The 23222-nt window shown below is 56.5% G+C and overlaps 2 protein-coding genes across 3 annotated transcripts; both read right to left on the reverse strand.

Annotated features, from left to right (window-relative positions):
- Positions 1 to 1060: 1060 nt before the first annotated feature.
- On the reverse strand, positions 1061 to 11230 carry PTPN9 (protein tyrosine phosphatase non-receptor type 9). Of its 2 annotated transcripts, XM_014879237.2 has the most exons (13): positions 11081 to 11230; positions 7428 to 7571; positions 6979 to 7068; positions 6763 to 6887; positions 6070 to 6175; positions 5347 to 5457; positions 4804 to 5132; positions 4338 to 4431; positions 4153 to 4222; positions 3549 to 3627; positions 3144 to 3294; positions 2845 to 3052; positions 1061 to 2590 (listed from the first exon to the last, which is right to left on the reverse strand). In XM_014879237.2, the coding sequence occupies exons 1-13, from the start codon at positions 11111 to 11113 to the stop codon at positions 2364 to 2366; spliced, it is 1767 nt and encodes a 588-aa protein (XP_014734723.1). In that variant the 5' UTR covers positions 11114 to 11230; the 3' UTR covers positions 1061 to 2363. The 2 variants fall into 2 exon arrangements, with proteins under 2 accessions (XP_014734723.1, XP_088028460.1); XM_088172334.1 differs by lacking the exon at positions 11081 to 11230 and having other exon boundaries at positions 7428 to 7799.
- Positions 11231 to 13466: 2236 nt separating this feature from the next.
- Positions 13467 to 22208, reverse strand: SNUPN (snurportin 1). The gene is made up of 8 exons (XM_014879222.2): positions 22035 to 22208; positions 21745 to 21901; positions 20872 to 20976; positions 20674 to 20770; positions 19702 to 19799; positions 19331 to 19408; positions 18176 to 18256; positions 13467 to 14513 (listed from the first exon to the last, which is right to left on the reverse strand). Exons 1-8 carry the CDS (start codon positions 22184 to 22186, stop codon positions 14184 to 14186), a joined length of 1098 nt encoding a protein of 365 aa, XP_014734708.2. The 5' UTR covers positions 22187 to 22208; the 3' UTR covers positions 13467 to 14183.
- Positions 22209 to 23222: the final 1014 nt, after the last annotated feature.

A 23222-nucleotide genomic window follows, 5' to 3' on the forward strand; every position in this document is an offset into this window, starting at 1 on the left:
AGAGCTCCCTCGAGGAGCCACCCTGCAATGGGTGCCTGCAGGGAAACTCTGGGGCAGCCTGAGCTGGAGGAACCGATCACACTGCCTGGGCTGATGCTGCTCCAGGAGACAGCTGGGTGGAAAAGGGTACCTGGAAGGATGGGACACTGCAGCTGAAGCAGAACCACTCTGCAGGCAGGATGTGCACAGCTCCAGGGACACTCCCAACAGACACCTTCACACACTCCTATGCACTGGGACACGCAGCTCTTCCAGACGGATTCCCTGCTGCCTCTGGTTCCTTTCCAGCCTTCCAGTGCTTGTGTCTGACCTCAGTTTGGCACAGCCAAGCCACTCCATGCCCTGAGCACAGGGGAAAGCTTCTCTCTGTGCTAGTCCTAGAAAGACACTGGCATCCCTCACTTTTTTAGGCTCCAGCTGAGCAAACACAGGTGCCGCTCTTCACACCCGCCAGCTGCCCTGCTCTGGGGCACGAGCTCCCTCGCTGACTCTAGGGCTTCATTTGCACAAGCTGCCTTTTTTCCTCCCTCGTCCCTAAGCCTCAGGCTGCAACTGCTGCTCTGGGACTGGCACAGCTTGCACCTGAAGGCACTGGGGCTGCCTGACAGTCCAGGAGTTCCCCCAAATTTTTGTGCCCTACATGCCTGCTCAGAGGGGATCCAGAAGCACGGAGGCGTTGCCTGCACCTCCAAATCCTGCAGCAAAAGGCAGCAGCAGGCAGACACCACAGGAGACTGATGTCCTGGGGCTTGTCAAGGCCCTGGGAAAAGAGGCAGGAACTTGGAGCAGGGTGGCTTGTGTCCCCCCTGGCTATGCCGGCCCATTGTGCTGCCTTCCCTCCTGACACTATCCTTCCTGCCCAGGAAAGCTTCCTGCAGCCTGGTTATCTCTGTCTCAGCCTCACCCAGGCCAGAAGAAGCCCTAAACACAGCCCTGTGCTCCTCCAAGTCCAGGTGTAGCCAGGGATGGGGCCAGCTGGCTTTTAGAGATCACAGCCCGTGCAAAGCCCTGAAGTCCCTCCTCCTTCTGTCCTGCCCAATGCCCCCACGACAGCAAAGAGGACTGGTCACCGGTGGTATATTTATATATCAATACAAATAAAAACAAAACAACTCCCAAAAAAGTAACGACAACAAAAAGGCTTCTCTGAGAGCAAAATAGGAACATTTACAAATACTTCTGGCTCTGGCTTGGATCAAGTTAATGTTAAATACAAAAAAAAAAAAAAACAATAACAAAAAAAAAGAAACACAAAAAAACCCCAAAAGAAAACAAAACAAAACCTCCCAAACCCTGCGCCTCCCTCCCCCCAGATTATAAAAAAATAAGAATATACACATTCAAAGAGCTTATTACAGTATAAAGTTGGGGAGGCCCAGGCAGTAGTGGGGGCTGGGGCAGAGGCTCGTTGCCTCTCCAGGGTTTGGGGTTTATTCTTGCTCAGCGCTTTCCCAGCCCATGACTCAACGCAGGGCTGGGCCTGCGGGTTCCCAGTGGCAGCTTGGGAAAGCCGGGCAACCTGGAGAGCCGGTCGGTCCCCACGGCCCCGTCACCTCGTACCTAGTGACTCCCACAGCGTCCCCTTCCAAGGGCCAGGGGATGCCTGCGAGCTCAGCACCCCCCGGACAACCCAGTCCTCCAGAGCCTCCCAGGAGCACGGCTGCTATCTCTCCATGGGGAAGATGAGACAAACAAACAGGGGGGACACCATCAAGTACCCTGTGCCTCCAGTGGGATGGGCACAGGGGTGGGTATACCGGGTCCCAGCGCTGCCCACGAGGGGAAATAAGGAGAAGGGGGAAGACAAGACAGAGCCAGGACCAAACTCACCGCTCCAGAGATCACAGCAGTGAGGTGGCAGGACAGCAGGGACCCTTAGGAGCTGCTAAAGGGGAGGTTGTATATATGTATCTATATAATAGCCAGGAGGTCACAGCGGGGTATATTATATACACACATACATACAGACACACAGATGGAGCGTCAGCTGAGACTGAAGCACGCGCCTCTTCCTCAGCCCGAGACTGGGAATACATTTCCTAGGACTTCGCAAAGCCCCTCTCTAGGTACATCTTAGGTGGTCCCAACAACAAAAAAACAAAAAAACCCAACAACTCGAAGAGAAGACAAAACACCTCCCCCAACCAACCAAACCCAACCAAAACACGACGGGGAGGAGTGAGAGCCCCCTTCCCGTGCCGGCAAGCGGCAGCCACCGTTTGAGTTGAATAAGGCACAGTTCCATAGCAGTGCTGACAGCTGAGGTGCTCCGGCACCGCCGCCCCCACGGCTCTGCCGAGTCCCGGCGGGCACCGGGGCGGCTCAGGCAGCCCCCGAGGACGGGCAGCGGCGTCTGCAGGGTCTCAGTGCCCCGGCGAGCTCTTGTCCAGGGAGGGCCGGCTGTGGTTGGCGAGCAGCAGGCCCTCACGCTGGGCGTGCTCGAGGATGGCGGTGTAGCAGAAGTAATACTGCTCGGGGGTCTGGATGCTGAAGGCGCGCTGGGTCCGCATGCGCAGCACCGTCTGGTAGATGTTCAGAGTGCCCACGTCCTGCAGCTGGGACAGGCAGATGTCCAGCGCGCAGAAGGTACCTGGGGACGGCGACGGGGGTGGCATCAGATGCCAAATGGCACCGTCACTGCCCCTTTTGAGAGCTGGAGTGGGCGGTGCTCAACCCCCCCACTGATCTCCTATGGGGAATTCTCCCAGGTCTGATGGTTGAGGGAAGTCCTGAGGACATGTGTCTCAGGTCGACCAGCATGCAAACACACTGTGGGTCCCCAGGATGGAAAAGCTGGACTTGTCACCCCACCATCCATCCCCAAACCTCCCCCACACCCATTACCTGTCCTGCCAATGCCAGCACTGCAGTGCACCACGACTGGGGGTCCCCCGGGGTGACCTTTGAAGCGAGGTCCCAGGGCGCTGACAGCCACTCTCTGCTGCTGCTTCACGGCCCCCAAAAAGTCAATGAGAGTGGCAGCGGAAGAGGGGACGCCATAATCCGGCCAGCTTAGGTACTGGAAGTGGGACACCAGCCGCCGCTCCCTGGTCTGGGGAAAGCACAAGGTTTAGACCCTCTTTCCTCCTCTGACCCCTGGTGCCCCCATGCCATTCCCCCACTAGGCAGCTGTGGCCACGCACCTCTGAGCTGTGGATCTCCAGAATGGTTTTCTTGTAATGGTTGAGGTTCTCTACGCCCAGGTTGGTGATGGTCAGGGCCCCAAAGCACATCTGGAAATCCTTTTCCAGGGGCCAGTACTGGCCACACTTCCTCCTGCCTCCTTCCTCCAGCCTGGGAGCAGGACAATTACAAGCTGGTAATGTCCTCCTTGCCCTGCCCGAGACATCTCCCATGCCACCCAGCCTTGGTCCTTTGGGGATCAGCAGGGATCAGTCTGTCCTTGACCCAATGTCCCCCCTCTATAGGGGCTCTAGCTGGCACCACTGCTGCAGGATCACTGCACCAAGCCCAGCGCTGCTCATCCCACACCAAAAATGCTTATTTTGCACAGAAGAAGAGGGCTGTGTCCCTCCTTCAGCACTCACCGGGTTGTCATCACGATCACCAGGACGTTTTGCTCCCACACCATGCGCCAGAAGTCACCGTAGGTATTTTCCAAAGGCCCTGCAGGGACAACCAACACGTCAGCCCGAAACCTCATGGATTTGGGCAATCCCTTGCCCAGCTGCATCCACCAGCTCCCCATCACCCCCACAGGGAACCATAGTCCCTTTCTGTGGGGGCTGACCCAGGTATGGATCCACGAACATGGCCTGGAGCTGTCACTGATTGCCACCCCCAGCACCGAGTCCCTGCGGCTCAGCACTGATCCCGCCTCTACGCTCATCCTTGGGCAGATGGGGCAAATCCAGAGCTGGGACTGGGACAGGGGCAGGGAGAGGGCTGCTGTCATGGATGAACATGGGTTCCCTCGCTCTCTCCCAGGAAAAACTTCAGTCCAATAGCTGGAAACTGAGAGGGGAATAAATACACTCAGGGAGGAGTAAATACACCCTGAGAGAAGGGAGACCTGCTGGGCAGCGCCCGGCTCCTGGGATGTCCCCCATGGCCAGTGGCTGACCCTGGGCAGAGAGGTGGAACCCATGGGTGCATCAGGAGCAGAACAACCCCTCGTTGGCTCAGCCATACCCTGAGTGCCAATGTAAGCATTCCTCTGCTTGTAGCCATCCATGAAGCTCGCGTTGATGTAGTCAGTCAGCTGCAGGGAGAAAAGCAAGGATGAGAACCAGCACCCATGGATGAGCCTCCAGAACCCTGGGATAGCTGTGGCAGTTCCCCACAGGCATGTGAGTTTCCCTCCTGTGCTGGCTCACCTCTGGGCGGCTGTATGGCTTCGCCAGCTTGACACGGGTTTGGTCCAGGCAGGGCACATCCCCGTACCGGTTCTTGTCCTGGTTGTAGGGTGCCCTGGAAGGTGGGGCAGAGGGAAGCAGGGATGTATTCCAGGCAAGGCAAAGGCAGCAGCATCCCTCCCTCTGTGCAAGCCTCTGGGGCCCATAGCCTGGGCTCTGCTGCCATCACCTGGCCAAAGCCTCGGGAAGCAGAGTCCGGGCCAGGTCCTGGTCCCTGCTGTCCTCTGCGGCTCCCCCCTGTTCCCAAAGGCTGCAGCACCCGCAGAAGGGGCTCACACCATCCCTAGGCTGGGGCTCTCTGTCGCTAACCCAAACCACCACACCATGAAGAGGCCGATGGACCCCATCCAGCAGCAGGAGCGTGGGGTGGGGGGGCATCCAGCTTTTCGGGGTGAGAGGGGCACCTAGCTCCATCCCACCAACTCACAAAGAGCAGACGAAGGTGCCGGTCGGGCTCCTGCGCCGAATGTCTTCGTACTCCTCGTAGATGCCGCGTTTCTGCTTGTGGCTGACGTGATCCAGCAGCTCCTGGAGGGTGACAGACCTGGGCCCGGGGACATGGACGGAGCCGTTATCTTTGGGGGCCGCCAGCGGCACCAGGATGAGCTCGTCCAGGGGGTCGGGGTGCCCGTTCTGCTGGGGCAGGAACCGGCAATTCCAGCTCAGAGGGTCCAGTTTGAGGGACCCCCCGAGGTACTCAGGGAGGCATTCCCGGGGCAGGTGTTCCTTCAGCTCCGACATCTTCACCATCTGCACCTGTGAGAGGGAGAGGAAAGGCGGGGGTGACTCCAAGAAAGTTGGAGAGGATTCGCTGGGGATGGGGGATAGGGATGCCAAGGCTGTCTGGTGCTCAGCAGCTTCCAGCAGATGGGGCTGAATGGCGCAAGCTGCTTCCACCACCTTGCCACAAAGGGAAAAGAGCCTCAGCCCTGCCCACTGAGGGTCCTGTGCCAGGAGAGTCCCCACTCACCCGCTCCCGCAGCTTCTCCTTCAGCAGCAGGCTGATGATAGAGTAGGGCACACGGAACCACATGGGAGCTCCCACAATGAAAACCTTCTTGAGCCGGGCTGGGAAGGCACCCTGTGGGTGTGAGGAGGGGGTCAGACCCACTCTGCTGTGGCAGGGGACATATCCCAGCAGAGGTCTGACAACTAGCAAAGGGACCCCATGATGGCAATGCCACATCTGAAGCATGCCTCGCACTCTCACAGCCGTGCCCGTCTTTATGAGTCGATAAGGAAACAAATTACTTCCTTGGAATTAGGTAGACAGAGGGTTTGGCTCCGTGGAGAAGACTGGGAACTGGGATTATGCGAAGAACACACCCCGGCCAGTATTTACTCTTACTGCTTTTTTTTTCCGGAGAAGGGAGGAGGCACCAAATGCCAGCAGATGAAAAAATAATTTGCATCTGCTTTCCCAAAAGTGCTGCCAGCAGCTGTGAGAGGAATCCAGCCCGGGGACAGCTGATCCCTCCCGCCCGCGCTGCACCGCAGCCACAGCCGGGTCCAGCCTGGCAAGCTCCCAGTGCCCTCCCCAGGTCCTGCGGGGCTGGAGCTGCTGCTCCTCGGCCGAGACATGGTCAGTGTGGTCTGAGGTGCAAATTGATGCCAAAACCGCAGGACTTCGGGTTCTTGGTGAGCGAGTGGCCCACACACTGTCCCCAGACACCAGCCACCCCCCAGGCAGCACCTTGAGCAGATTGAGGATCTTCTTGCTGAGATCCAGCTCGAAGTTGGTGTACTGTGACCCTGCCATGTCGTAGATGAACACCAGCCCATTCCTCTGCGTCTCAAAGCTGAGAGGAGGAAAACAACAACATCAACTCCACAACATGCAACCACCTGGCTCCTGCATCAGCAGCTCTGCCCCACACCGAACCCCAAAAATCCCTTCCCATGCTTCCAGAAGGACTCACAGACCCAAACCTTGCTTCTGCACTTCCCACCTGCTCCACCATCTCTTCCGACAACCCTCATTTAAGCCTGACTCGTGCCTTAAGCCTGCCTCAGCAGCATCACCCGTGATGGGTAAGGTCAAAAACAGAAAGAGCCCAGCAGGATAAACGGCAGGAGAATGTCCTGGGTTTATATTTTTGGCAGGGCTCATGTTACGTCTGGCTGATGGTGGGGCTGCCTCCTCCCCAGCCAGAGACTGCAGGAATCTGGGGCTTTGCTAAACTGAACCCAGGGCGTGGACAGGGAAAGGCTGCAAAGAGCCTGGTTGAGGACCTGGGGAATTTTATTCCCCTGCTGAACAACTCCATAAGGAGGACTGCCTAGAGTTAAAACCAGTGAATTTCAAGCCATGGGGAGCAGTGATCTCCCTGGGAGGGACCGTGCTCCCCGGGTGTGAGACAGGGTAGCCCTGCAGAGGCAGGCTCACCTCTCCACAGCTCGGTCCAGCAGGTAGAAGAGTGCCTGGAGCACCACGTGCTGCACGCTCTTGCTGGGGTGGTGCAGCTTGGCTGTGAACAGGGCGATGGAGGCTCCTGAGGGGTCCCTCACACTCTGCCGAGGAAATGGGGTCAGACTCCCGCTGGGAACAGAGCTGGGATCAGCCATCCAGCTGGGATAAGCCCGTGAGGGACACCCCACCTACCAGAATGGTGAACTTCCCGCTGAGCAGCTCTGAGCGCAGCGGCTCCTCGTGCGGCTTCAGCTTCACAATTCCCTCCTTCAGCCGTGTCTCCTGTGGGCAGGGAGGGCAGTGACAGGGGGCACAGGCCACCCAGCCACCCGAGGGAACCTCTGCTCCACGGGAGCATTTTCCAGCACAGCTAGAAAAGGCATGCATGGATCTATATCCTTAATATTTAGGGGAATGCTCTGTGGGCAGCACACACCAGCCAGGAGGGCACCCCATGAGCTGCTCCCAGAGGAGGGGAAGGGACTGGGATTGGGGAGATCTCCATGGCAACCCGCCTTGGCTGAAAAAGGATTTTCTAGCTGGATAAAACTTGTAAGGGAGAGAGAAGAAGGAAAAGGAGCAGGGGGAGGAGGGTGGTCCTAGGGAGCCCTCAGATGGGGGTTCCAGCCCCCCTCCCTTACCCGGTAGGAGTGGAAGAGCTCAATGGCCCGCAGGACGTCGAACTTGCGGGCCATGAGGAACTTGACAGCCACATTCCAGGAGAGAGGGGACACATTGTACTGGCCTGTCCACTTGTTGATCTCCTCCAGGAACTGCTTGGTTGCCTGTGGGGGAGATCGGGGGCGTGCGGTGAGACAGGGTGAGAGGAAGAGGAGGAGGACGAGGAGGGGTGCCCAAGGAGCATCCCTGGTCATTGCTGGAGCTACAATCCTCAACAGACCCAGCAGCTTCTCGGGATGAAGCAGGAGCTCCACAACCAAAGGGGTAAGGGTGGTGTCAATGCAGACGGCAGAAATGGCACATGGGAAAGGGAGCGAGGGGTGGGAAAAATGGCCTGGAGGCTGGGAGACATTTATGGAAAGGAGAGGACTTTACAGGCAACAAACTCCCATTCAGACACAGCACAGCCCTCAGCACAGCCCTCAGCACAGCCCCATCAGCTGGCAGTGGCCTCCTGGAGGCCCTTTAGAGCAACGAACTTGGCTATGGGAACACAGGTAATGAACATGGAGAACTGGCACTTCGACCTGCTACAGACCATGGACCAGCTCGCCCAGTAACACCATTTTCACACGCACATGGAACACCAGGAGGGTACCAGGACAGAAGCAGCTTTGCCTTCTGCTGTGCATTGATCTCCTGTCCCACACAGGAGCCCCAAGGGAGACGGGGCAGTACAGCCCAGTCTTCCACCTTCCATCTCAAAGGATGCAGGCAGGATGGAGGGAGGCACCAAAACGCCTTGCTCCCACCCTGGCACACACCAAAATGAAACAGCTTCCATCCTCCCTCAGGGGGAGGAGGTGGAGGAGGGACAGGGAGTGAGGAGGGCTGGCTCCGGGAGCAGGGAGTGCAGGCAGGCGGCGGTGTAGGATGTCAGGCAGCAGCACGAAGTTACTGGGAACTATTCAGAGCTACTGGGAGCTATTGAGCCAGAAAAGCTTGTCGGTGTTAATGACTTCCGACAGGAGGAAGCGAAGGGCCGGGGTTTATCGGCGGCTGGAGGCGCGGCAGGGACAGCGAGCCCCTCTCATGGGATGAGCCAAAGGAGCCCGGCTCATCCCAGGGTCTGTCTCCCAGCACACTGCAGCCAGGAGCTCCCTAACTTGGTCCCAGAGTCGCACAAAGCAGCCAGGCGAGCACCACAGGTAAATAAATAGGGCAATACAGGAACCATCTTCGGCCTTAACACAGCACACATCCACACATATAGGAATATATCCTATCCGTACACATATCCTATCCAATATATCCTGGGCACACCTCCACTTTGCTGGGGCATCCCCCGAGGCTCCCAGCTGCCCGAAATCCAGGACTGCAGATGCAAACCCAAAGTAACAGTGAAGATGATCCTTCCCCAGCACGTGCAGGATGGTCAGGGCATGGGGGTGAGCACCAGGCACAACTCCCACTTCTCTCAGACCAAAACTGACACCGCAGCCTGAGATGGCAATGATGCCCCCAGATGATGGGAAGCGTGTCCCCAGATGATGGGAAGAGAGGCCCAAAGGGCATGATGACAATGAGGAGAGGATGCCTGAACCTGTGGTTCAGGTCTGCTTCCTCTACATCTAACCCGTCACACTTCACACAATCCCATTTCCAGCATCTGTCACGAGAGATTGACAGGCTTTTTGCAAGGGGAAGATGCACAAGAACAAGCACTGGCTTTGCAGGGCAGCTCAGCCATGAATTCCAGCTTTCCCTGGGAACAAAACCAAATTCCAAACTTACCAGTGCTGCCATTCAACAGCAGGGAGCCAGGCGCTACGAAGCTGAGCATCAATGCCAGCCACAGCTCTGCCCCCTTGGTGCACTCCACTGGGTCTCATCATCATTCCTAGCCCTAATCCCAAATGGATTTAGTCAATCCCAGCGGAGCAGGGATCGCTCCATGTGCCAAAAACAAAGCCTGTGACCCAGAGCTGCAGCACCAGGTCCTGTTTCGGCAGCACTGGGAGTGAAATTGTCCGTGGCCGGGCGTTGGGAACAATGCTGGTCTTTGGAGTGCTGGCGTCATCCTCATCCCCGCTCTGCTGGAGCAGGGTGGTGACAAAGCCACTGCTGCCGGAATCCAGGGGTTCTTCCAGCCCTCCTCCCCCAGGCAGCAAACCCTCCTTCTTCAGCGTGGGGAAATGGGGGATAAACCTGTGAAAATTGCAGCTGGGCTGAAAACCTTCAAGGAAAATTGGTTTGGCTCCTCGGGAATAGGCTAGGGAGGGAACTGCAGAGAGCCAGAAGAAGAGATGTCCCAAGGCTGGCCTAAGGAGAGAAGGGTGAATTTCCCCCTGGCTGGCTGTCAGTAACAAGGGAGAGTGGAGGAAATCTTGACGGTCTCGAGAAGGATGAAGGGGTGGCAGGAAGGGCATGTTCCAGCCCAAAACACCACTTACCCATGAAAAGAAGGAAACTCTTGTTATTTTGGCTTCCAAGCCACCAAGGGCAGCACAAAAGGCAGCCTTGCTCACACCAAGCTGATGACCCAAACCCGGAGCCATTACTGCAAATATCTTTTCACCTTCTCCATCCAGTATTCCCAAACAAACTAAACATCTCAGATCCCTCTCCCGCTGCAAACCAGCCTTCCCTGCCACTGAAGGATCTCCAAAAACCCCGCTTCTGGAAGCTCTGCCCCCTCCGTGACACAGGAGAAACACAAATCTCAGGCACCTGCGGGGACACAGAGCAAAGGACACTCCCCATTCCTTGGGATTTTATCACACCCTGGAGAGAGCAGTGCTGCTCCCAGGAGGAAAAAGCTTGGTAGCTCTGCATTTGCTGAGCACCAGCGCAGGCTGCAGGAGGGGCTCTTCCATGGAGGTTTGGAGAACTCGGCATCTCCGTCCCAACCCTCCTAAGCCTCCCTGTAGAAACGAAGGATTTTTAAAGGAGAAAAAACCAACCAGCCAACCAACCATTTTGGAAGGAGAACGGGACTTTTCGCCTTGGCTCTGCAGTCCCCAGCGCCACCAACGTGGCCAATGTGACAGCCCGAGGGGGCAGAGGGAGCCCGGCAGTCCCGCTGCCCATGCCGAGGGAAGCCCAGCGGCCGCGGGTGGGGAAGAGGACAAAGGAGGGGACAGGCAGGGATTGCTCCGGCCACCCGAGGCGTCCCGGCCGGCTCCAGGGCCCCGTTCCCCGAGCCCAGCAACATCCTCCCGCGGTGACGCAAGGCCGGCGGAGGAAGCCGGGACGTCACGGGAGGCCTGGGGCGTGGGAAGCGCGTGCACACGCATCCATCCCCACGCATCCATCCATCCATCCATCCCCACGCATCATCCCCGCGGCAGGGCAGGCCTGCCAGCAGGGACACGCCGCTCTGGGGATGTGGGACCCACGCCCCAGCACCCACGGCACGGGGAACGGGGGAGGTTGGGCAAGTTGCGGGGGTGTATGGTGGGTGCTGCGTGGGTGTGGGGGCTGCATGGATAGGGGGCTGCGTGGGGGTGGGATGGGGCGGCTTCCCATCGGGAGAATCGCCTCGCTGGGAAAAAAAAAACCAGCCTGGCAACCCGCAGTGGCCAAATAACGATGGGAAAGGAGCGGTGGGGGGAAGGAACCGCCGGGGTCCTGCCTAGCCCGACGCGGAGAAGAGGAGCTCGGCGGGACCTACCTGCTCCTCCTCGGCGCTGAGCTCCGCGGCCATGCTGCGCGCCGGGCCGGGCCGGGCCGGGCCGAGCCGAACGGAGCCGAACCGAGCCGGGTTGGTCTAGGCGAAGGGCGCCCCGGCGGAGCCCATCCCCGGCGCTGCGGGCACCGGCCCCTCCCGGCGGCGAGGGCGGCTCCGCCCCGGGGGCCCCGCCGAAAGTGCGGAGGAAATTAAAATAAAATGAAAAAAAATAGAAAAAAAATTAAATATTTATATATGTGTGTGCGTGTGTGTGTGCGTATGTGAGCGAGCCCCCCGGGAAGTTTGGCTCGGCCCGGGAGCGTCGCTCGGCTGGGCCGGGCCGAGCCGAGCTCCCGCCCCGCTCCGCTCTGCCCCGGCGGGGGCGGCGGCAGGAAGCGCCCGCAGCCCCCGGTCCCTCCTCCCCGTCCCCTCCCCGCGGCTCCGCCGACCCCGCGGGGCGGGCGGGGGACAGGAAGCGCTCCCCGGCGGGGGGGCGAGCGGGGGACAGCGGCCGGGATGGGGCGGAGGGGCCCGGTCCCCCCCGCGCTCCGCGCCGGCTCCCCCAGCCCCGGTTCCGGCGGCGGCGGGCGAGAGCGCCGCCGCTAAAATGGTGGCAGCATCCTCCTCCCTTTGCTGGTGCTGGATAAAATTCCCGGCAGCCGCATCCTCCCTTGCTGTTACTGGATGAAATTCCCGGCACAGCATTCTCCCTTGCCGGGATTCCAGCCGCGCAGCCTTCCCCCCACGAGCAGGAGTCCGGGGTTTCCAGGCGTCTCTTTCCACTCCCTCCTCCACGATCCCTAAATTGCATTTCTCAGCTGAGCGCAGGTGTCAGCGCCTGGATGGAGAGTCCCGAAGCTCCTCCGGGAAGGAGTGGAGATCTCGGGGAAGCACAGCAGCGATCGCTCCAAAAAGCCAGGCCCTGGGACAGGGGACATTTTGTTCAGCCGAGGAGCACTGTGCTGGCAGTGTGCCTGCAGCCGGAGCCTGTGCACCTAACTGGGAGAAAATGGAAGTAGGGCAGAGGGAAGGGGCTGGATGAGGGCTCCAGGCTGGCTCTGTCCCCCAGCACCCCAGGCCACGTCTCCAGGTCGAGCTGCCCGTTCAGCTCTCCTGCCCCAGGCCAAATTTCAGCCCCCGGTGGGGCGACCCCTCCAGTGGAGCTGCTGCCCGTTCCAGCTGGGAGTGGGATCGCACCCAGCAAACATAACAGTCACGGCACCGAGCTGCGCTGGCCCCTGCGACTTCCGTTTGACACCCTCCCTCCAAAAACAGCCTTTCGTTCCCAACAGGAATTGTAACACAAATATTTATTTCTCCAGCCCAGCTCATGCTTTTAAAAGGGAAACTATGAGGCATCATTTGGAGCCGGCGGGAAGCTTCAGTCGCTTCCCTCTCGCTCTCCTCCACCAGCGCGCACAGCCCCTCTTCGGCTGTATTTCCTCTCCTTCCCTTGCTGGAGGACCTTGGAAAGCTGCTGGAGGGCAGTAACCTGAGCTGCAGCTTTCTCTGCCCTAAGGGATGCACAAATCTTCCATCCAGATGCCCACCTCCGGGTTTAATTGCCTGATGGAAGGAAAACTGTGCTGACAGGAGGCTGGATGCCGTCTCCTCCTCAGCTCTCTCCCCGCAGCTGTCGGCCAACCAGGGAGGCTGAAGGTGGGAACCCTTGGGGGATGGGGAGGTTAAGGCAGTCCAGGTGCTCATCCTCTTTCCCTGGGCCAGCTGCTTCACATGTTACAAAAAACAAAACTGAAAACAGTAAATTAAGCAGCTGTTGGAAAGACAACAGCTCCGAACGCTGCGAGGCCAGGGTGCCACTTCCCTGCCGGGGAAGGGGAGCCGAGAGCAGCCCCCTCCCACAGCCAGGCCAGTTCCTGCTGCCCGCTGGTATCAATAGCGGCTGCACAGCCAGATGGTCGCACACAGCCCACACGCTTGGCACAGAAACCAGGCTTTTTCTGGGAAAAACGGGGGGTGTGAGGGCAGGATACAAGTGCACCCGCTATCTGCAGGTGGCCATCCCCACTCTCAGTATCTCCTCCACGGGCATTTCCATAGAGAGCTGGGAGAAGAGTCCCCAACGCTGCCTTGAGCTTGGTGTTTCATCTCCCTCCTTTTCATCCCCCTCTGGAAACCAACCTGGGGATAGTGAGAATAATAATTTCATGCCCCTAAAACCAGGGAGAGGGAGCAGCCAGTGCTTGAAAAGTGAGACTGGGCTGGGATGAGACAGACAGGACAAGAGACTGAAGTACCTCGATGAGCAGAGAATTAAATCCACACAAGCGTTTCCTCTGCTCCACTCAGCACTGGAACCAATTTTTCAATCCCTGTTTGGGAGGCATAGCACGCATCCACCCTTAGGTAGCAGGAAGACGCTCAAGAATTTGTCTTTCTGAGAAACCTTTTATTTGGCACGATCAATGGTAGCGTTTTTCAGAGCAAACCCATGCCTTCCTCCCCCCACTGAGAAAAGCCTCGAGAAGAGAGAGGCTTCTGCCGTGCTTGTGCTGCACAAAGCCCTGTTCCAAGGCAGGTCCTGCTGCAACGCAAGGAAATTTAGATTTTCCCAAGAACGGGTGGCTGCGGAAAATCCAGCCTTTGGATGTACAGCAGCTCAGTACAAACTTCTCGTCAGTAACAACTTTCATTGAAAAGGCCTCAGAAAACAGCTGGATCAAAGGCTGAGAAGCCCCAATTTCCAGGGCTGGGAAGGTGGGGCTGCTGCAAGAGTCACAAGCAGCAGCTGCTGCACCTCAGAGGTCCAAGCACTGTTCCTATGCTGGAGTTTTGCCAAGACTCTAACAGAAGCAGGGTCAGGAGCTGAACTGCATCCTTGAGCTATGGGGACAGATCATTTCCCAACACATGACTGCTTCAGCAAAGAACCAGACAATCCTGTTAAGGCCTCACAGAAGTCCTGGCAAAAAAAAAGTATGTCATAACAACAAATAAAAAAAAAATCCAGCACCACCTGGGGCAAGATACTCTACTGTCATGCCCTTTAAACAAAGCCCTCCTATCATCATTCCTCTGCCCCCTCTCAGGAGCACGAGGCACAGTGAGAAGCAAGGAGCCTTTTCCTTGCTCCCTGCCCAGCAGCTTAACTCTCCATCTGGCTCACTGCTCCATCCCGGCCCTCCGGAGACTTTTCTGGCTGCGGGGTGGACAAGTGTTCCAGCTCGTAGTGTCCGTTCCTCGCGGCCGCCTGCCCGCTGGAGTGGCCCTTTTCCTCCGCCAGCTTTTTACTCCTCTTGCTCTCGATGATCTGCTGGAGCTGCCGCCCGGCGTAGTCGGGCTTGGCCGTGAGCGCGGTGGCGGGCACGGCCAGCCCCAGGATCTCGGGGACCATGTAGGGCCGGAGCCAGCCCACCAGCGGGGTGCTGCCGGGGGTGTAGTGCGTTTGCTTGTGGTAGAAGAGCAGCCCGTCGACCTGTGGGCAGCAGAGACAATGAATGAAAGGGCAGAGCTGAGGCTCCTTCCTGCAGGTGAATGACCAGGCACCAGACAACGGCTCTGCTCTTGGCTTGCAGGCCAAAACCACCAGCTGGATCGTTTTTCCTCATGCAGTGCAATAAATAGCGGAAGGGAAAGAAGAAACCTGCAGAGCTCCTGCCCTGAAAGATCAGCGATTCCCAGATGGCTTTAAATTGTCAAAGGCAAATGAGTCCAGCCTGGTGTCGGCACAGAGCAACGTCCTCTGGATGCTTTCATCCCATTCTGCAGAAAAGCCAGGGAGTTTCTGAATAAGGCAGCCCACTTTACTGGATTAGGGTTATTTTAAATAATACATTTGGAAAGTAATTAGCCCGAGTGTGTGACGCCAAGGAGCCCCGGCTCCTAACAGCTCTTTCAGCTGGCTTATGCCAAAAAAATTCTTAATGTTTCCCAGGAGATAACTTCTCCTAGCAATCAGTGACAGTTAAGGGCACTCAGGACTTTAAAGGTTTAGGCCCTAACTCTTGTGCTACTATTTCCACACTCTGCAGCGCTGCAGCTGGCTGACGTTTTCCCCACTTTCTCACTGTGATCAGGGATTCTCATCCCCCTTCTTCCCACACTTCCCAGGGGTGTGCTCTGCAAGGTTGGATCCTGCTGTCAGGCTGACTAATGCTGGAGGTGGTGCTCCTCTTAGCTCAGCTCCACGAGCTCTTAAAAGGCCATTTGGCCACGAGGAAGAGTGGCTGGGTGGGCAGGAGAACAAGAGCGCACCTCGGGATGAACTGCTCCCAGGCCCCTCTTTGATCCTACAGCCCCCGGAACAGAAACACTGGCTGAGCACAAAGCAGCATATATCCACTCCTGCTCCACAGATGCTAAACTCTGGCAGAGAGGGTAAAGCTTCTGGCACTATTCTGGCCATAATTTTCAGTCACTCTTAACATCTTGCAAAATAATCCCAGAAAAAGGGGGATTTCTGTGCTAGGAAAATACAAAACCAGAATAATAAACATCATGATGAACTTGTGCAACCCCTGTGGATATATAAAGTGAAAAGCTTTTCCCCCACCCTGCCTACTGGGAAGAATCAGATTCTGCAGCACTCCAGGATATCCAGCCCATTCCTGTGGGTGCGTGGTACTCGATGAGCAATGGGGATTCTCCGGCACCCACGGGAATGCTTTGGTAAAGATCAGAGCCCGGAAAGGCCTTCCAGATCACTCCAAATACCTTCCCCAAGCTAGAGAATTCAAAGGACTTCAGCCTGGTGCAGTTAGGTCATGTTCTCCATTCCTTGATTTAAGTGAGTCCTATATTCCTTCCCGTTTATTTGATTTATTGGCTGGGTCCCTGCCCTGACCCTGAGTCACCACAGTGACAAGTGGCCACATCAGAATAGGGACTGACACTGTCCCTAAATGACTGAACCTGAGGAGAGACTGGCCTGGCAGGATTTAACATTCCACAGCCACGCTTTCCAGATTTTAGGTGCTTAACAGTCCTCCCATTCCTAAGCCTCAGGGTTTCTCAAAGGCTTTGGTTCCCCTGCCTTCATGGAAAACATCGTTTTACTCAGATCTGTGAAGACAGTAGCTCTTAAGATTCACTCCAAAAACCACTTGAAATTCAGTCAGTCAAGTGATCCAAGGTCTGATGAATTCTGGGGAATAAGAGTCCACTGAATAGAGGGGATCAGGCCCTAGCTCTGTCGTTACAGATCAGCTCTGAAGGCCCAGATCTGAAAGCACTGACCCCCTCTGTGGCCACCACACACACAAAATCCCTGTCAGGACCAAAAGGTGCTGGGTCCAGACCTAAGACCACCTCTGTTACCCTTCATCCATAGGCAGGATGCATTTCACCTCCTGCAGTTTATTCTGCTCTGTGCCGGTGGTAGAAGGCGATTTTGGGGATTTTTGGGCTCCCTCTTGTGGCACACTGCAAAGACCCACAGCTCCCTTCTTCCTGGAAAAATCACCACGGTTCCTGTGCTGCTGGGGCTGCTTTGAGCCAACGTACACCACGTTTTTCTTCTTGGGGTCACACCCTGATACAGCAGAGGGCCTGGGGGGGGAGGAAATCACAGCTGGAGCCTGTTCAGCTCCATCTCCTGCTCCAGGGTTTCGCAATGGCCTCCTTTGTAGCCCAGAAGTTCACTGCTCTGACTGCAGCGGGCAAAGCTCCTCAGCCTTTCCTCATGGGAGCAGATGCCTCAGGAAGGAATGAAGACTTTACTCGGGAAAGCCAGGAATGACTGTTCCTACAGAGGCACTCGGGGCATTCATTATTGAGCAAGCCAGCTGTAAGAAAGCTGGGAAGCCTCTTCAATCCATGCTCAGAGCAGGGTCTGGCAAGACCAGCAAGGGGTTGGGACTTTCCAATTTGCTCTGATGACTGTCCTGGCTTTCACAAGCAGAAAGCAAGGTCAGCCCTCATAGCCAAGTTAGTGCCCTTAACTTAAACCTACACCTATTTTAATGGCTAACTCGGGATGGGACAGCACGAGAGACACTTGTCACATCAATGTGGCTTTTGGCTTCGTGGGACAAGAAATCTCTGTGGAGGCTGCTCCTGACGTAGGGCTGAGGCTGGGCACTCCCAGGAACAGCTGCAGCCACTGGAGGAGCTTCTGGCTCACAGATGTTGTCACTGTGTCGGAATGCCACTGCCTCCTCCATCCCCTTCCCTTGCAGTGACAAGTCAGCCAGTGCAGGCAAAAGCAGCCAGAGCTGATTCCACAAGGGCCTGTGACTCCCTGCTCACAAGCACACGGAACTGAGCTGGTGGATGTGTCTGTCCTGCCCTTCCCCAAAGCTCAGAACAGCACAACAGCTGTGCCAGTGGAAGTTCAGAGTGGCTATTAGGAAAAGGTTCTTGCTCCAGAGGGTGGTCAGGCACTGGAAAAGGCTCCCCAGAGCAGCAGTCATTTGCCTCGAGCTGGCCAGAGCTCAGGGAGCCTTTGGACAATACCCTGAGTCCCAGGGTGGGATTCCTGGAGCTGTCCTTTGCAGGCCAGAGTTAGACTTTGATATTACTAGCAGGTCCCTTTCTGCTCGATATTGTGTTGTTGTACTTTTAAAGCTGGTGAAGCAAACGCAGGTGTCCTGCTCAGTCATTTCTGTCACAGCCAACTGTCCCCAGTACACCTCAGGCACACATCATGAACACCCAAACCCCCCAAAAACCACTGGGATCTTACCACCACCCTTCTCCTTCCTCCCCACAAAACAGCCAGGTGCCTTGTTGGAAGGACCAACACCAAGGAAATGCACACACGCCCACCCAGGGCAGTGCTCAGTACCAGTTTTGGCCCTAAAAACGTCAGCTATCCATCATCTGGAGGCAGCCAGATGAGTGTCCCCTCCTCCAAAAGGCTCTTTCAGACACAGCCAACCGCAGCAAGGACAGCACAAACTCAGGGAGTGCCGTCGTTTAACTCCTGCTCGTTTGTGTGGTGAAATGAGGTCGGTCACAAGGCAATAGATCAAACATGGGCACAAAGGCATCCATCCCACACACAGGAAACAGCAACTTGGCAAGCTTTGTGCAGCCTCAGGAGAGCAAATTCCCAAGGAGAGGGGATGCACATCTCCCCCAGCACTGGCAGAGCTGTTGCCAAGGCTGGGGTCCAGGCCCCCACCTGTGTGTTCTCACCTCAAAGGGAAAGTCTGTAGCCAGCAGCTCACACAGGCTGTCCGAGGAGCAGGGGAAGTTCTGCAGGCCCACAAATTTGTACTGAAAGAGCAAAAGAGGGTTAGAAGAGGCAACTCTCTGTCTACAGAAGAACAAGTTGCTGAATCCAGCACTGGTGTGCAGGCAGCTAAGAAGGAAAGATTCCTCCAGTGGAGGATTTGACATAAGAGGGAAAGGGTGAGGAACAGCTCCCATGTACTCCTGATACCTTTCTTCCCAAACACCTAAGACTGCAGGAAGGGCTTTTCAAGAGACCTGACCCAGAGATGCTCTTCTAACCAAAATAGAAAATGATGACCTCCGGGCAGGATGCAAAGCAGACAGACGTCTACTCCAGGCTGCTGGCTCAGCCAAGCCAATCTTTCCACCCAGGAAATGAAAGCTGAAACGACTCCCCCCTTTATTAGGTAGTTATCTTCTGGATATTCCTGTTGGGAGTCAGCACAGGATGTTCTCTGAACATAGACATCCTCACTGCAGTCAGCCCCATTTCTCACTGAGATGCTCAGCTCACAGGAGCTGCTCTGCTTGGCCATGTCTAAGCAGACAAATCTCCCATGTCTGTGCCCAAAAATCATATTCCAAGCTGTTGTGGGCTCTAGGTCTGACCCTCATATGTAAGTCTTCAAAGGAAGACTTTTTATTCTGGCTCAGCAGGGACTCGGGGTGGCAAGCCAGCATTCATCCCGACAACTTCAATGATCAGTTTAAACAGAGGGAAGGCTTAGAGCTTTACAAACCCACAAGACTGCAGGAATAAATCCCATTGTACTCAGGCTGCCAACCAACACTGCTCCTGAAGAAACCACACTGGTTTTCCATGCCATTACAAGGGAAAGCTAAAAACAGCATGGAAGTTAGCTGATACCCTGCAGCAACGTGACCTCCCTCAGCACTTTGGATGGAGGAAAAAAACCCCACTGAACTCATTTACAATATGCAGTGGATCTATTTACATCCTGACCACAGCATCCCATTTCATCAGATCTACACTTTGAAGCCTGATTTGTGAGGGGAAGGAAGAAAAAGAGATTCCACTTGTGAAAGAAACTGCTGAAGCCTGCTGAACAGGAGAGCTTACCCCCCCAGCCTCCTCCTCAGTACAAAAGGACTTACCGGATTAATCCTGCTTTTCTCTCCCAGCCCTTCCTCCTCTTGGATTTTTGAGGAGAGCCAGAAGAATCTGAAGTCAGTCTGTGAAAGGAGGCAGAGTTAGTGACCATTCATCACACATCACCTGACAGCGTCTGCTGAGTGTCTTGTTCCTCTGCGCTCACCCGGGCGATTCACAAACTCGACTTCATCTGCAGGAACAGCACCCCAAACCCTGCTGCTCCCCCCCAAAACATGTACACAGTTATCCAGGAGCCCTAAAGCTGTAAAGATGCTGGTACTTAGGAGAAATATCTGCCTTTTGTAGAGTGAGCTACACTCAGTGCTGGAGCAAGGCAGCTCAGGGAATACCAGGGAGGGCAGGGGCTCAGTACCTGGCAGTCATAAACGGGGTGTCCTCTCCAGCACATCACGTCCAGGATGTAGTAGGTCTGCTTGGCCTCGTTGTAGATGCAGTCCAGAATGCTGTACACTGCACACACAAACACAGGGAGGTCCAGACCTGCTCCAAACACTGCCCAACCCAGCTGGCAGATACCAGGTCCCAGCTCTCTGACATCAATCCTTCCCTGATGTGAGACTGCAGCGTGCAGAGGGATCCCCTTCTGCTAACAGAAGCTGCAACCACAAAAAGGCTTGAGCTTGAAGAGTCCCACGAGGCTGCAAAGGGACCAGTAAGAGGCACCACAAGCGAGGGCACATTTCAAAAAATGGCATTTGCCGGACAATAAGCCTCTCTTTTTGGGGCCAAAAAAAAAAATTCCAAGAAGTATTAACGAAGATGACACCACACAAAGGTCTCTGTTAGAGGACAGAGAGGATGTCGGGGTTTAAGAGTGTCAGTCAAACAGGAAGCTTATTAAAAGATGTGGCAGGACATGGGACAATGGTTTTAAACTGGAAAAGGGCAATTTTAGGTTAGATATTAGGAAGAAACTCTTTCCTGAAGGTGCTGATTCCCTAGCACAGGTTGCCCAGAGCAGCTGTGGCTGCCCCATCCCTGGAAGTGTCTAAGGCCATGTTGGACAGGGCTTGGAGCAACCTGGTTTAGAAGAAGGTTCCCTGTCCTTGGCAGGGCAGTGGAACAAGATAAGCTTTAAGGTCTCTTCCAAGCCAAACCATCTGGGGATTCTATGTCCTCATCTAGCATAAAGGCATCTGATATTGTTCCCATCTAGTTATCTCCAGAGATACAGAAACAGGCCTGAAGCTATTTCTGAAGCACCCCAAGCACAAAAAAGGGGCATAGCTGTGGGAGCTGGAGGAACAGCACTGGGCCTGTCAGCACATACAAACCCCCAGGCAGTTCTCCCCTGTCTATCCCAAAGGCTTCCTCACACCTGTACCTTTGTCACCGGTTGAGTTGTGCCGGTTTCCCCCTGGCAGCAGGGATGGGAACCTGTTGACACAGAAGCCACTCTTGGTGTAAGCTGCTGTTGTGCCCTGTGAGGGAAAAAATCAGAAAAAAAAAACCCAGTCAAGCCAGTTTTTTGTTGGCTGTGAATGGGTACGGGTCCTTTAGCAGCTGGTGGAAGCCCACTTACCCTGGAGGCCACGACAAGAGCCCTTTTCCCGACTGGACACACCACCACAACCCACTCCTGCTCCAGATCTGAGGGGACATCCACCAGCCACTCTGACAGCATCAGCTATGGAGAGCCCAGGAGGAAAAACAGTCACTAACAACTCTCCTGAAGTTATGGACAGCAAACAGCTGGAGGGTAAAGCAAGGAGGTTTTGACTTTGCTTTGACAGCTACACTGGGTGCTGCTTGTCACCCCCAAAAGGGTTCCTTCCCTCCCCTCTAATGAAGTCCAACTGCCCAGCACATTCTTCCCCAAGTCCTTCTGTTGCTTCCCAGCTGCTGACTAAGCTTCAGACCACAGCCCTTGATTGGGCACCCCACACCTTGGTCCCCACTCCAGAACTTTGTTTTCAAAAACAAAGCAGGGCTTGGAGATTCCAAAATATTAGGAGTAAAGAGTCTCAACAAGTCGACCTCTTCAGAGGTTACCTAAGTGGCTGTGTGTCATCTAGGACCGACACAGCACCCAGGCTGATAAAACCCAGCTGAGTTTGACCTTCTTTCCTTTCCAAACACAGGGAAAGACAGAAATCTTTAGCTGAATGATGCCTTACAGGGTACTCATGCTGCTGGCTGAGCTGAAATCTCCTAAAGTGGGGAACACGGCGATGCAGAGTCAATGGCTGGAATCAGTGACCTTCCAGGTCTTTTCCAACCTAAGTTGTTCTAATCCCATCTCCCCGTGTTTTCCATTTGAACTCAGCATGTTTAGGAGGCGAAACAAGCACAGTTTCTCTGTGAGCACCAAGCCGGACAGGCCACACTCCTCTCAGCCCCCAAATGGCCATCACCGTGGCCTCGAACCACCCCGCACCCCAGGATGGCTCCTCACCTGATTGGCGTAGCGCTTGGGCAGCTTTTTGCCAGCATCCACGTCCATCGCCTCTTCCTCCGCATCTTCCCCTTCCCTGTCCTCGTCCTCGCTCTCCACCCCGGCCCAGTCGTCCTCCGCCAGCCTCCTGGCATGGTTCACGTAGTCCAGCCGCTTCCTGGGTGTCGAGGGAACAACCCGTCAGGTCAGCCCCGGCAAACCCAGCCCGGGCCGCTCCCCACAGGCAGCTCCGGGCCGGCCCAACGCGCCCCGCGCTCCCATCCCGCCCGCCCGCCCGCGGCCGCGCTCACTCTCTCTGGATGCGGAGGAGGCGCTGCCGGCGCTCGGCCTGCCCGTGGCCACCGCGGGGCTTGTACGCGGCCAGCCGTGGGTGCGGCGCGGCCGGGCTGCAGGGCCCCGCCAGCCCCACGCCCGCCGCCAGCGCCGCGCTCAGCTCCTCCATGGCAACCCCGCGGCCCGCCCGCCGCGCTTCCGCCCGCGCCGCCCGCAGCGCCCCCGCGCGGCGCGGAGGACCCGCGCCCACCTCAGCCCTCTCGCCCCGTGCCTCAGTTTCCCCCGCGCCCGCGCACCGGCACGGGGCGCTGCGGGCCGGGACCGGGCACGGGCGAGGGGGACATCCCGGCAGGGACGCGGGAGCAGCCGCAGCCCCCGCGGGAGGGGATTCGTGCCCCCGGGGCCGGCTGCCTGCCTGCAGAGGGCAGCGTGCGGCTGGCCGGGCCGGGCCGGGCCGCTCCCCGGCGCGAACCGGGCGGCGGAGCCGGGAGTGCGGCGCTGCCCTGCGTCACGGGAGGCTGGCGGCCGGCTCCGCCACCCTCCGGCAGCGGGAGCAGCCCCGGCACTGCCCCGTCACATTCAGTGGCAACGGGACCGGCCCCGACACCGGCACGGGCATCGCCACTGGCGCCGCCTCCGTCCTGCGTGAGAGATTTACGGATTTCAGGGAAAAGCCAGACCCTACCAACCATCGGGAAAGTCGGCCCGGAAAGGGACTGCAAAATCCCGGGATCACCGGGAGGTTGGGCAGGCTTTTGGGGTCGTTCCCGGCGCGCTGCCAGAGCCCACCGACGGGAAATTTAGGGTATTTTATCCACAGGATAAAAATCGCTTTGGATTTATTTCCTCGTTCGTAGCCAGGGGTTTTCCTCCGGGAGAGTGAAACCTCGGGATCAGCCTCCCACAGAGATAAACCCTGCGTGGACATGGCAGAGCCCGGCTCTTGGGCCGGCCGGGATTCACATCCCGGAGGATCCAGAGGAACGCCGCTCGCTTGACTGGGAATCTTGGGTTTTTTTTAATCCATGGGAATGTTGTTTTTAAACGGGGAATGTTCTTTTTAACCGGAGCGCCGGGATCCGGGGGGGTCACTTGGACATAGGGGCATTGGCGTCACCTCGTAAGGGATTTCTTCGCCACTTGGTTTTTTTTTTTTTTTTTTTTTTTTTTTTTTTTTTTTTTTTTTTTTTTTTGTTATTATTATT

Source organism: Sturnus vulgaris, chromosome 13 (assembly GCF_052056855.1).
Source record: "Sturnus vulgaris isolate bStuVul1 chromosome 13, bStuVul1.hap1, whole genome shotgun sequence".
Classification (NCBI taxonomy): Eukaryota; Metazoa; Chordata; class Aves; order Passeriformes; family Sturnidae; genus Sturnus; species Sturnus vulgaris.